We start from the raw sequence: 13,237 nt of genomic DNA, 5'->3' as shown, positions 1-13,237 counted from the left end.
CCTGTCCCCTCTGTAACATGGACTAACGCTTGTGTATGAGTCCTCGCGGTGCCCAGGAGCCAGGGCCGAGCAGTGCCGTCAGTAAGGTTATGTGGAGCTGGGCACTGAGTTTAGTTTAAAGGTGACTTCCCCATCTTGGACCTGCACTGCAAACCTCGTCCAGTTTTCTAGGTAATGTTCCTGCTCCAGCTGGAGCAGCCTAAGCGGAGTTCCCGGGGCGTCTGTCAGTTGGGTCCCATCATGTAACCGTCAGGAGCCTCTGACTTCGCGGCCCCAGAGAACAGCAGCACAGGGCCATCCAGGGGGAAACCTACAGCCCAAGCAATGATTACACTGCTTGGCAGTCGCTGGTCTCTCCGCTGCCAGGACAGCCCCTGGGGATGGTGCCTCTCTAAGGGCTCCTTGGTGGGTGAGGGAGGGGCTGGAGCAGGCACCTGTGTGTGGGCTCAGGGAGCAGAGCGAGGCAGGAGATGACACTTGGAGGAGAAGGCAGGGGCGGCATGGGCATCTCCCTGCCGGATCCAGCCGGCAGCTGGTCTGTGGCTTGTCCGAGAGGAGACTGGGTGATGTGAGCCATCGGAGCTCTCCCGCTGCAGGGCCTGCGCCCCAGAGAACAGCCCTTCCCGGGGGTGGCAGCCTGGCAGAGTGGGCTGCCTGCTGGTGAAGAGCCGGGCCCTGCTGCACAGACTGCATGTTTCTTGGCGCAGGAGTGTGTGCCCGTGCAGTGTGCAATGTGCTCGCAGTGGGTGCAGTGCCCAGTACAACGGGGCCCTAGCCCCACAAGCACTGATGCTCCTCCGGCTGGCAGCACCACTGAGCATCTCCAGTCCCCTCAGCTCTGTTCCCGCCGCCTCCCACGCGCTTGCTGCGGGGTGAAGGGGAGCTCCAGGAGCTGGGCGGAACCAGGCAGCCCAAAGAGTGTGGGTCCCGGGCTGTCCCCATGCCTTCAGCCTAGCTCTCTCAGGCAAGGGGCTGCTGCTTTTTGGAGCTGTGGGAAAGGGCTCTCTGAATGGGACCAGGGCCCCCTTCCCTGTCCCACAAATGGAGGAGCAGCAGCAGTCCTGCTTAACTCTCATCATCTCTTTTTGCTCTAGGGAGGGGAGCCAGCTCAGCAGGGAGACAGCAGCCGCTGTACAGGAGAACGATGCTCCTCTCCCAGGTGAGTCCTGGCTACCGGGTCTCCTCCGGGCGAGGCAAGGAGCCTCGAGGCTGAGTCCAGCCTGCCCTGCTCTGGAAACTGGGCCTGCACAGTCTCTCCCCTGCAGGCTGCTGGTTCATGCCCCACCCAGCAGGATCGTGACCAACTGCGTATTGGGAATGGGCTGATGTATCAAGAACCAGGAGCAATGGTCGCAGCGTGGGAGGTCTAGGTTGGATATTAGGAAACACTATTTCACTAGGAGCGTGGTGAAGCACTGGAATGGGTTCCCTAGGGAGGTGATGGAATCTCCTTCCTTAGAGGTTTTTAAGGCCCAGCTTGACAAAGCCCTGGCTGGGATGATTTAGTTGGGGTAGGTCCTGCTTTGAGCAGGGGGTTGGACTAGATGACCTCCTGAGGTCTCTTCCAACCCTGAGATTCTATGATCTGGTTCCTGGCACTCAGGTGTCTTCATGGCAGGAACCACCAGCGTGGGTAGGAGTCACTGGAAGTCTGGCTGCCCAGCTAAGCAGAGGGGTCAGGACTGAGTGGGGCCCTGGAAATCGATCTCCTCGCTTGTCTGGAGAGGAGGCCTCTCCTGGGCACGGCCGAAGATACGTTGCGGGGGCGGGTGGCAGCTGGGGGGAGGGGGAACCTACCCTGCCGCTCTCTGTTCTGTGGTGAAGCAGAGGCCATCAGTCTCAGAGCCTGTCGGTAGGGGCCGTTCACCAGCACTGACTTCCCAGACGTGAGGCCAGGCTGATGATCGTGGCTCTGAACAGATGCTGTGGGCCGAGCTCCCAGCCGGGCCGGGCAAGCTGCTGTGTTCTGGCAGCTGCCTGGTGTAGGCTCGGGCGCCCTGATGGCCCGCATGCATCTCTCCCTTGCGGCGTCCTGTGCTCTCGAGCCCCTGCAGAAGGGCGCACTGCTCTCTGGCGGTGCTGCCTGCCACTCTGAGGGCAGCAGCATGGACCTCCCCATCTTCATCAGCCATCTCTGGAGCACTGGGCCACACAGCATACCCAGGCAGTAAATGGGCTCTTTGCTCTTGAGAAGCTCCTAAGACTCCCTGTTTCCAACCCCCCTGACCCAGCCAAGTCCCTGCAGCCCTCAAAGCAGCTTGAATGTCCAGGGCTGCTCCACCTTACCCCACCCTCTCCCATTGCAGATTCTCAGGAACCTGCTGAGGAGAGTGCCTACAGCGTCTCCTATGACCACCCTGCAGCCAGAGCCAGCGAGGAGGATGGGTAAGCTGCTGCCATGTGCTGGTAACTCGGAGACCTCCTGGTTAGCTGGGGAAGGAGCCGTGTCTAGGCGCAGGTATTGCGGAGGTCACGGGGCTGTGCAGACAGAACAGGGCCCTGCCCAGATGCAGCACAGTCCTGGCAACAGCCTGCGGAGAAGCCACTCAGCAGTGGGCTGGCAGGGGGAGTGGGCGATGGGACTGGCCAGGGAAAATAGCTGGGCTTTAAGAAGAGCTCTGAAGCCAAAGGGGAAGGCTCTCAGCAGGGGGTGAGCTCATGGGGCAGGATGAAGCCAGCTCGGAGCAGGGCGGGTAGGAGGAGCTAAGGGTGACCCTGGCTCCTTCAGACAAAGGCTCTTGTTTGTGGTGGTGAAGTGCCCTTGAGCCCTCCCATGCTGGCTGTGGATGATGAGCTGCTGGAACCCGTCTGCCCCGACGGCAGCGCTGACTTTGCGGCTCCAAGCTCACACTGCGGTTCTTCCCGGTTGCAGGTACAGCCCGGACGCCAAGATCGTGCACTTTGTGAAGGCCAACACCATCGGGCTACGGCTGGCTGGCGGCAATGACGTGGGCATCTTTGTGGCAGGTGTGCAGGAGGGGAGCCCCGCAGACAGCCAGGGGATCAAAGAGGGGGACCAAGTTCTGCAGGTACCACCGCAAACAAGGGGGCAGGGGAGGGAGAGTGTCTGGAATGAAAGTGCTGCTGCGTCAACGACCCACCCTGCACAAAGCTGGGGTCACAGAATCACAGGATATCTGAGTGGGCAGGGACCCCAGGAAGTCATCTAGTCCAGCCCCCGCTCCAAGCAGGACCAACCCCCAATTTTTGCCCCAGATCCCTAAATGGCCCCCTCAAGGATTGAACTCCCAACCCTGGGTTTAGCAGGCCAATGCTCAAACCACTGAGCTATCCCTCCCCCACGGGTCCTTGTCTGGTGTGGGTCTTACTGTTATTGGGAAGTAGCTGAGCCCAGGAAGTGCAGGGGAGCCCAAAATCTTGGGATTGTTTCCTGGCTCAGCTCCCTATGGGTTGGGACATCCCAAACTCTCACTTTGTTATATGGCGTGACCGTCTCTAGCCTCCCAAACCCCTCACTCCCAGCAGCCCTGTGTGGAGAGTCACCCGCAAATGGAGTGCCATGTCCGACCTTGCTGGAAGCTAATCCTGGGAGAGAACATGGGAAATGCTTCTCCCAACCTCTAGTCCAGTCCCCTTCCTCCAGCCTGCCCCGGCCAGGAGTGTACTTCTCCTGGCTGTGCTCGCCCAGGAGCTGTCACGCCCTCTGGCAGTCCAGCACTGAGCACCTGCTGCATGTCTAGAATACCCAGAGCACGTCCGTGCTCTTCCCCGAGGCATCCGGGCCCCCTGCTCTCCTTGAAGCGCCCCTGTGTTAATCTGCAACGGCCACCATCTCAGCTGGCAGTCCAGGGATTGAACCGGGGAGCTCCCGGAGCTAAAACCACAAACCGCTGCAACTGGAGCGATGGAGCCGTGGCCCTGTAACGGCTCAGCCTCTCTGGGTTGGCCTAAGGGGAGACCCAGATCAGTCACCTGTAGGCTGTATACACAGACTACATAGGCTCCCCCGTCTCCCTCTGAACCTGCTTGTGCGGTCAGTGTGACTGACAGGGAAACATAAGCACCAGGGTCATGGAGCTGGGAATAGCACCCAGGAGCCCTGACTCTGGGCCTCGGCTCCAGCCATTAGCCCTGCACTAGCCTGGCTTGTACAGCCCGGTCCTGCAGTGCCGGAGCGTCGTCACCACAGCCCCATGTGGCCTCCCCGTGCAGGCCCTGCCCCTTGGCGTGTGCTGCTCCCACCCAGGAATGGACGGGGGACGCCGGCGCTAAGGCCCTTTCATCTCTGGCAGGTGAACGATACCAGCTTCCAGAGCCTGACCCGGGAGGACGCCGTGCAGTATCTGCTGTCCCTGCCACAGGGCGAGGAGGTCGTTCTGCTGACCCAGCGCAAGCAGGACAGTAAGTGACCAACTGACCTCCAGGCTGCAGCTGCAGGGTTGCTGGGGCTTGTGTGTTAAGGTCCCACTCCAGGCTCTGGCTGGTCCTTGCCTGTGACTAAGCTGCCAATGTGCACCCGCGTCTGTCCCTTGGGAGCCCAGCGTGACTCTGCCCACGTGAGTTTCCTCCTCTTTCCCCTGGGAAGTTGGGCAAGAGACAAGACCAGCCTGGGACTTCCCAGAACTCTGGCTCCCCTGGAGTGCCCAGGATCCCAGCTGTGCTGGACGGGCCCAGGCACATCCCCTGTTGGACTGAGCACAGGTGGGTGGGAGAGTTAACCCAGCCCTTGACTGCATCCCAGAGAAATCCTCCAGTGCTGCAACACCTGCTCCAAACGCTACACCGCGAGCCACCATGCCAGGGATCAATGCCAGCCTCCAGTGCAGATGGGCTGCACCCGTGTCAGACAGGGCTGGCATCCGTGAGGCTAAATGGCACCCGTGTGACACCAGAACAGCCATCTGAACCGAGGGGCAGGGCTGGTGTAGCTACACTCATGCCGGTAGGGAGACCCAAAGGAAAGCCGCATGTCCCTATGGCAAATCGCTTGTTGTCTTGGGTTGAATCCAGGCCTGGGTTATAGTCTGGGCTCTTGGTGCCTGATCTCTCTAAGGGGTCCCACTCCCCCATCTACCCTGTACCTTTTCAGGGTGGAACTGGCCGAGCTCCCAACCAGAGCTGCCTCCTGCTTCGTCCGGCCACTCGCTTTTGTTCCCAGCCTGACATATGTTGGGGTTGCTGCGCTGCACGCTCCTGCTCCCCGACCTTCATTCATGGTGGGGCGGTATCCATCCCGCCCAATGCTCTGGCCTGGGCTCTGCCCATCTCCCTGGACGCTGAGCTCACGCTCCCAGAGTTTCCATGGTTGCGAGGGGTTCACCTTCCTTCCAGCTCGGTTGTGTTGCTGATGGCTCCCGTTTTTCATGAGCCATGCTGGGGGACTCTGTTCCCTCTACGCAGACGGTCCCTGGTTCTCTGCCGGGGTTTTGAGACCTGGGCAGTATAAGGTGCTGCACAAATGCAGCCGACCCGTCTCTCCTCCATTTTCCCCGTGTGCTGGCCCCCAAATGCCCCCTCCTCTCTGGCCACCTCTCCCTGACAGGCCCTGTCTTGGCCTTGCCCAGTCTACAGGAAGATGGTCAAGTCCAACGTGAGGGACTCGTTCCACATCCGCACACACTTCGACTTCGAGAAGGACGCTCCCTCTGGGTTGAGCTTCATGCGGGGCGAGGTCTTCCATGTTCTGGACACCATGTACCGCGGCAAGCTGGGCAGCTGGCTGGCCGTGCGCATGGGCAGAGACCTGCAGGAACTGGACAAGGGAATCATCCCCAACAGGAGCAGGTAGGGCAGGCCGTGGGGGACAGGGTCCTTGGCATGAGTCTCAGAGCAGGGGAACTGAGCCCTGGGGCTGAGCAAAGGGCAGCGGAGCTACTAAGGGAGCTGTGGGGGAGACGTCCTCCAGTGTGGATCACAATAACCTTCCCACCCCAAGGCATCTGCAGCTGGGAGCCCTGAGGGTGTTTACTCAGGGCCCATGATGCTCCCATGGCGGGAAGTCATCAATCCAGCTTTCTGCCCTGGACTGCAACAGAGCAGCAGGACCAGCGGGCTGTCTGCCTGCAGCCAGGGCCTGGGCAGGTGGCTGCTATGGGACCAAGAACCCGCCAGCCCCACATATGCGAATCTGATGAGGTTCAATAAGGATAAGTGCAGGGTCCTGCACTTAGGACGGAAGAACCCAATGCACAGCTACAGACTAGGGACCGAATGGCTAGGCAGCAGTTCTGCGGAAAAGGACCTAGGGGTTACAATGGATGAGAAGCTGGATATGAGTCAGCAGTGTGCCCTTGTTGCCAAGAAGGCCAATGGCATTTTGGGATGTATAAGTAGGGGCATAGCGAGCAGATCGAGGGACGTGATCGTTCCCCTCTATTCGACATTGGTGAGGCCTCATCTGGAGTACTGTGTCCAGTTTTGGGCCCCACACTACAAGAAGGATGTGGATAAATTGGAGAGAGTCCAGCGAAGGGCAACAAAAATGATTAGGGGTCTGGAACACATGACTTATGAGGAGAGGCTGAGGGAGCTGGGATTGTTTAGCCTGCAGAAGAGAAGAATGAGGGGGGATTTGACAGCTGCTTTCAACTACCTGAAAGGGGGTTCCAAAGGGGATGGCTCTAGACTGTTCTCAATGGTAGCAGATGACAGAACGAGGAGTAATGGTCTCAAGTTGCAGTGGGGGAGGTTTAGATTGGATATTAGGAAAAACTTTTTCACTAAGAGGGTGGTGAAACACTGGAATGTGTTACCTAGGGAGGTGGTAGAATCTCCTTCCTTAGAGGTTTTTAAGGTCAGGCTTGACAAAGCCCTGGCTGGGATGATTTAACTGGGAATTGGTCCTGCTTCGAGCAGGGGGTTGGACTAGATGACCTTCTGGGGTCCCTTCCAACCCTGATATTCTATGATTCTATGATTCTATATGCTGTCCTGAGCTGCTCTGCCCCAGATCCCTGCCAGCCTCCCAGCCTACCACGGAGGGAGGCCCGTGCTTCTCTGGGGCAGAGAGAGGAAGCTCTGTCCCTGCATTGCCTCGTTGGAGGAAGCATGGTCCAGTGGTAGCCCTGGGAATCTTGGCTCTGCCACAAAGTGGCCATGTGTCCTGAGGCCAAGTCATGTTCCAGGTCTCTGCCTCAGTTTACCCATCTGTGAAATGGGGACAATGGTTTCTTCCTGGGAGGCAGTGGGGGTTGTTTGCAGGGCAGCCTGATGCCCTAGGATTGAAGGGGCTGTTGCACAGCATCTTCCTGCCATGCCTGCAAGGTTAGACAGGGCAGGACTCGCGCCCTAGCACTGCTGGGCCATTGCTCAGGAAGGGAATTGGAGGCCTGTTGTGCCGATGTGGAAATCCAATGACCCAGGCCGTGTGCCCTGCAAGGAAATGCACCCTGGGTCTCGCTGCACGGGGCTGTGCCATTTAGACCTTCTCTCTGCCCTGGCACACGGCTCCTGGGATGGTCTGTGTAACGATACTGAGCGCTCGCAGTGTCTGCTGCTTGCCAGCCCCTCCCACCGGCAAAGGGGGGCACCAAGGGAGGAGGTGAGTTGGTATCGGCCCCTGGAGGGGATCCCAGGCGCCCTGGTTCGCAATGCTGGAAACGCTCACCAGCCCTGGACCGTGGGACAGACTGGCTGTGCCAGAGCAGGGACAGCGAGGTGGTTGGTTCGGGGGCGCCCCGAGATGCTTTGGGGCTCTCGATGCTGACGCTGCCTCGCCCTCTGGTGCAGGGCTGAGCAGTTCGCCAGCTTGGAGTCCGTCCTGAAGGCCACCTCCGTTGCCAGCTCCTCCGGGGCCCGGGCCGAGTTCTGGAAGCTGCGGGGCCTGCGGGGGGCCAAGAAGAACCTGCGGAAGAGCCGCGAGGACCTGTCGGCTCTCACCAAGCAGGGCCACTATCCACCCTACGAGAGGGTGGTGCTGCGGGAAGGTGGGCATGGCTGCCAGCCCGGGGCTGTCCCAGAGGAGCAATGCTGGGGGGCTGATCCTTCAGGCTGGAGGAGGGAAGGATTGGCCTGGCTGGAGGAGGCTGGCTGCTGCTGGCCTGTCCATGTGAGGGGAGCCCTGCACTCCCTTCCTGTTGGCCCACTGGGCTGGGCTGTCCCCTGGGAGGTGTTACCCCAGGCTCTGCCCATGCATGGGCAGCTGCTTTGCATTCCTGTTCTCTGATGAGATGGGGGGGGGGTCCCCTGCCTGGAGTGCACTTGGGGCCTATTCCTCACCGGGCCTTGCCCTTTGGTATCTTCATGGGAGCTGCCAGCCCTGACCCTGCAGCCGACAGCCTGAGGCCTCTGGCGTATCTGATCCTGCCGCTCGCAGCCATCCCCTGGGCTCATCTACGCCCAGCCCGGGAGGCAGAGTGCCCGTCCCACAAGTTACACGTCACGGTGGCACAGGGACGGGGGACCTGCCCGAGGCTGCAGCGTTTCAGTAGCGGGGATGGGGTCACACCTTGTATTTCATGTGGTGCCCAGCTCGCTGAACCCCTCTCCTCTCCCCGCAGCCAACTTCAAACGGCCAGTCGTGATCCTGGGGCCCATCTCTGACATCGCCATGGAGAAGCTGAGTGCCGAGCTGCCTGACGAGTTTGAAATCGCCCGTAAGTGCAGCTGGGAGCGTCCGACAGGCCCTGTTCTGGCTGGGGTCCTGTCCTGGGATATTACGTGGGGATTGCAGGGCTCCCGTGTGCGGCCAGCGTAAGGAGGGGGTGCTCTGGGCAAGAGCTGGCGGACCCACATGGCCTGCTGAAGTGTTCTCTCTCAGGCACCCAGCCATGGCTAATGCTGAGAGCCTCCTGCAGCCCAGGGGCCCTTTCAGGGATGTGACCCTGATCCCAGCTGCTTCCTTATCCTGGGCCTCCACATTTCCCATGCGCAGTGTGTGTCTCTGCCTGCCTGTCCCTTCTGCCCCCCCATGTGCCAGCTGCTTTGTGACATCATCTGCCCAGCCTGCTGATGGCTTCCTCCTGAGCTAGACAGGTCAGGAGCCTTCTCTCCGCCCCCCAGTTCGTGCACACCCTCTGCAATGTCTTGGGGCCCCTCTCCGCCCCTCCATGCACACCCCCTGCGATGCCCTGTGCCCCTCTCCACGCCCCCCCCCTCCCAGTCCGTGCACACCCCCTGCAATGCCCTGGGGCCCCTCATGCCATTTCCCACCACCCCAAACAGCTGGGCTGAGGAGCTCTCCTGGGATCAGTAGCAGCACAGCTGGGCCAGGGACACTTGGGGACAATCAGTGGGTCCGGCTTGGAGACGCTCTCACCGTCTCCCATGCCGGGTTGTGCTTGTTCCCCAGAGAGCGTGACCCGCGACGAGGCATCATCCAAGGTCATCAAACTGGACTCGGTGCGACAGATTGCTGAGAAGGTGAGGCCCCCGCAGGGCCAGGGTTAGCGAGGGATGCTCTGCCCTCCCCGAGCCTCTTCCAGCCAGGGCCTTCAAGCCTGCCCACGCTGGCTGCCTGCTGGGAAGCATGCGTCACCCCAGTCCACAGGGAGAGAGGTTGGGTGTCTTGCCTGAGTGAGTGCAGAGCTAGGAATCAAGCCCAATGCCCTGACTCCTGCCATGTCTGCCCGCTGCTCGGGAAGTGGAGGGCGAGGCCAGGCAGTGGGGATCCCCCTTCTCGGGGGGCGGGGGCCCAGAGAGCTGTATTCCAATGCTCGTGGCAGTGGATGGCCCAGCCCCTCTTGGCTGGTGTTCTGAGGCAGGGGAACCACGCCGTAGGTTTCCCTTCCCGCCCCCAGGACCCTCACCCAGCCCCTCTCCTGCCCCCCAGGACAAGCACGCGCTGCTGGACATCACGCCCTCAGCGGTGGAGCGGCTTAACTACGTGCAGTACTATCCCGTGGTGGTGTTCTGTGAACCCGACAGCCGGCAGGGCATCAAGGCCATGCGCCAGTGGCTCGCCCCCGGCTCCAAGAAGAGCTCCCGCCGCCTCTACGCGCAGGCCGTCAAGATGAAGAAGAACTACAGTTACCTCTTCACGGCCACCATCAGCCTCGGCGGAAGCACCAACACCTGGTACCAGAGCCTCAAGGAGACCGTCCGCGCCCAGCAGGCCCGGCCTATCTGGACAGCGGAGGAGCAGGTACCCGGAGAGGCCTTCTCGCTCCTCCAGGCCCCCGCCTTTCTCAGCTCCCTCCTGCCTGCCCTGACTGAAACGGGGCATCCCCTGGGCGGGGCCCGCCGCCCCATCGAACCGCCAGGGAGCCGGCATTGGAGTCTGCCTGCCAGCCCTGCTAATTCCCTGCGGCAGACATGGCTCTGATCCCAACGGCCCCGGCCCGCTAGGGCAGCCCTCCGGGCACTAGCGGGAGTGGGGAGGACAGTGCCTCAGAACTACGTGGAGGGGCTCCCCTGGCCCCCTGCTCCTCTGCAAGGCAGCTGAGATACAGGGCCCGAGGGAGACCGAGACCTGGGCGCCAGCGCCATGGAGCCAGTGCAGACGCCCACCTCGGGCAGCACCGTGGGTCACCGCGGGCCCTCTTGGGCCTGTTGCCAGGTGACCCCATCTCCTCTCCCTGCAGGCGGATGCCTCCCCAGAGGAGGCCCTGGACCTGCTGAACCAGCAGCGCTCCCCCAGCACAGGGGACCTCACCTGCGACAGCCGCGCCAACAGCGACTACGAGGACACGGATGGCGAGGGGGGGCCCTACACGGACAACGAGCTGGAGGACGACTATGCCCAGACAGCCCTGGCCCGCTCCTCGGAGCCGGCGGAGCCCCACAACCCAGATGAGCATGTGGCCGTCTCTCTGGCCTGTGCCGCCTCACGGGTGAGCAGGGCAGCGCGGGCAGGGCACTGGGGGGTGCAGGGGTCCGACATTGCCCTGGCCGGTGGCTTCTGGGGAAGGGGGCAGGCGGTCTCTGCCCTGGTCACAGAGGGCATCGCTAACCCCCATCAGAATGGGCACCAAGGGGTCCCTTTGTGAGCAGCCTCAGCAGCGCCAGGGCAGCTGAACTCCGCTCTTCAAAGCCCAGGGTGAGGGTGGGCAGGGGAGCCTGGCCCAGCTCTGGCTGTGAGGTGCCCGTTTCAGGGGCAGGTGGGGGCACTCTCCCTGGGGCAGGCAGCAGGCCAGGCGGGCCAGAGGGCTGGTGCTGCCTCTCCGACCGCGGAGCCCCTCCCAGGGCAGTGCCTGGGGCTGCAGCGCCCCCGTCTGGAGCGCTCAGCTCTGCAGCCTCCAACGACTTTCTTCTGATTCCAATAGGATGGAGACCAGCAGCCTCAGGGCCAGTGGAGACAGGATTACAGCAGCATCAGGTACCAGCAGCCTCGTCTCTCCTGCCCCAGCAGGCGTGACACGGGAAGTGAGGGGGTGGGGGGTGAATCACGTGCTCGGAGCATCCTTCCTGCCAGGACTAGGATTGCTAACTTTCTACTTGCACAAAACCTAACACCCTTGCCCCACCCCTGCTCCCGGCTCCAGGTGCAGGCTTCAGGGTGGGGCCAGAAATGAGGGGTTCAGGGTGCGGGAGGGGGCTGGAGTGTGTGTGGGTGGGGTAAGGGCTCCGGCTGGGGCAGGGGATGCGATGCAGGGGGAGGGAAGGGGAGGAGGGACTTGAGGTGCATAAGGGGACTCTGGGCTAAGGCTGTGGGGTTCAGATTGTGGGAGGGGGCTCTGGGCTGGGCCAGGGGATTGGGGTACAGAGGGGGGTGTGAGGGCTCAGGCTGTGGGGTGGGGCTGTGACTGAGGGGTTCGGATCGTGGGAGGGGAATCAGGGCTGGGGCACAGGGGGGTGAGGGCTGGTGGTGCAGGAGGGTGCTGTGGGCTGGGACTGACGGGTTCGGAGGGTGGAAAAGGGATCAGGACTGTGGCAGTGGGTTGGGGTGTGGGAGGGGTCTCAGGGGTGCAGGCTCCGGGCATCGCTTACCTCAAGCAGCTCCCAGAAGCAGTAGCATGTCCCCTCTCTGGTTCCTATGTGGAGGTGCAGCCAGGTGGCTCTGTGCGCTGCCCCATCTGCAGGTGCTGCACCTGCAGCTCCCATTAGCCACAGTTCCCAGCCAATGGGAGATGCAGCACTAGGGCTTGGGGCAGGGGCAGCATGAGGAGCCGGAGGGCGGACATGCCCCTGCTTCAAGGCGCCACACGGAGTCACGGCAGGCAGGGAGCCTACCTTAGCCCTGCTGCACTGCCAACCCAACTTTTAAAGGCCTGGTCAGTGGTGCTGTCTGGAGCCGCCAGGGGCCCTTTCCGACTGGGCGTTCTGGTCGAAAACCGAACAGCTGGCACCCTCGCCAGGACACCAGTTCTGCTCGCTGGCTCTGCTGTCTGAATCCAGTTGTGAGGGGGGTTAATGCAAGTCACTGGATTCCTTTTAACTTTCCCATCCTTCTGGTGGGGTCTGTGGGCTCCGCACAGGCTCAGCGGCAGGGAGGGGAATGTCAGCCAGGGCCAGTTCTGAACCCAAACCAGCCATGGCCTGTGGGCCACTGTGAGCTCTTCAGCCGAGTACCCTGGGGGGGGCGTTCTGCAGCTGCTGTCCCTTCCCCGGCTCCTCAGCCAGGGCCTGATGTGGCATCTTGCTGCCCTGCAGGGAGTACGAACACAACGCTCTGAAAAAGAAGTTCACGCAGGCCCGGGCCTATGACTCTGATGAGGATGAAGGCTACGACTGGGGCCCAGCTACAGACCTGTAGCCACAATGGCTTCCAGGATTCCTCGTTATACACCACCGAGCTGCCTTCTGGGAAGTGCCTGCCAAGCTGCATCGTCCCCTTTCCACCCTGGGCCGGCGAGAGGAGCCCCTGTCCATTCTCACGCGGGGTCGGCTCCCTCCTGCATACCCCCCTCTCCAGAGCGGGGCTGTTTGGTTTTAATCTTCCTGAACACAAGGCTCAGGGCAGCGTGCTGCTGGCTGGCTAGCAGCCAGCCTGAGCTTTTCTCCTGGGCTCCCAGCCTCTGCCCACGTCCTAGGCTTCAACTCTCCTCCACGTCTCTGCCAGCAGAGCCCAGGTCTCAGCCCTGTCCTAGCTGCCTGCAGTGACGTTAATGTGCCAGCGTCCCTGGCAAGTGCAGCTCTGCCCACTGAGCGTCACCAGGCAGGACACCCTGGCACCCTGGGTGGTGCTGTAAATAGCTCTGCCTGTGTTTGTAATAAAGGAATCCTTTTCACTAGCCCCTGCTGCCTCTGTATCCCCCGGCGGAGGCGGGGAAGAGGTGGTGGACTGGGCTCTGCTCCGAGCCTCAGTAGAGGAGGCTGGCGAACGAAACGCAGGGCAGCCGTGAGGGAGCATGCCCTGCAGAGGAGGGCGGCAGCGTACCTGTGCTCCCGCCTCGCTGCA

At 61.8% G+C, this 13,237-nt stretch overlaps 1 protein-coding gene across 2 annotated transcripts in view; it reads left to right on the top strand.

The window, feature by feature from the left end:
• The window catches only part of TJP3 (tight junction protein 3), a 59,587-nt gene extending 46,517 nt beyond the window's left edge, over positions 1–13,070 (top strand). For both annotated transcript variants that reach the window (XM_048831140.2, XM_075123164.1), the window contains 12 exons: positions 1,095–1,159; positions 2,307–2,385; positions 2,873–3,029; positions 4,254–4,362; positions 5,526–5,745; positions 7,690–7,886; positions 8,460–8,555; positions 9,251–9,321; positions 9,731–10,042; positions 10,482–10,730; positions 11,163–11,215; positions 12,490–13,070. In XM_048831140.2, the coding sequence (XP_048687097.1) occupies positions 1,095–1,159; positions 2,307–2,385; positions 2,873–3,029; positions 4,254–4,362; positions 5,526–5,745; positions 7,690–7,886; positions 8,460–8,555; positions 9,251–9,321; positions 9,731–10,042; positions 10,482–10,730; positions 11,163–11,215; positions 12,490–12,592 (1,711 nt within the window). In that variant the 3' untranslated portion in view covers positions 12,593–13,070. The remainder of the gene's footprint in view (positions 1–1,094; positions 1,160–2,306; positions 2,386–2,872; positions 3,030–4,253; positions 4,363–5,525; positions 5,746–7,689; positions 7,887–8,459; positions 8,556–9,250; positions 9,322–9,730; positions 10,043–10,481; positions 10,731–11,162; positions 11,216–12,489) is intronic.
• The last annotated feature ends 167 nt before the right edge of the window (positions 13,071–13,237 follow it).

The sequence above is a fragment of the Caretta caretta genome, chromosome 25 (assembly GCF_965140235.1).
Source record: "Caretta caretta isolate rCarCar2 chromosome 25, rCarCar1.hap1, whole genome shotgun sequence".
NCBI classification, from domain to species: Eukaryota; Metazoa; Chordata; order Testudines; family Cheloniidae; genus Caretta; species Caretta caretta.
The sequence above is the reverse complement of the archived record's forward strand: the minus strand, read 5'-3'. Positions and strand labels throughout refer to the sequence as shown.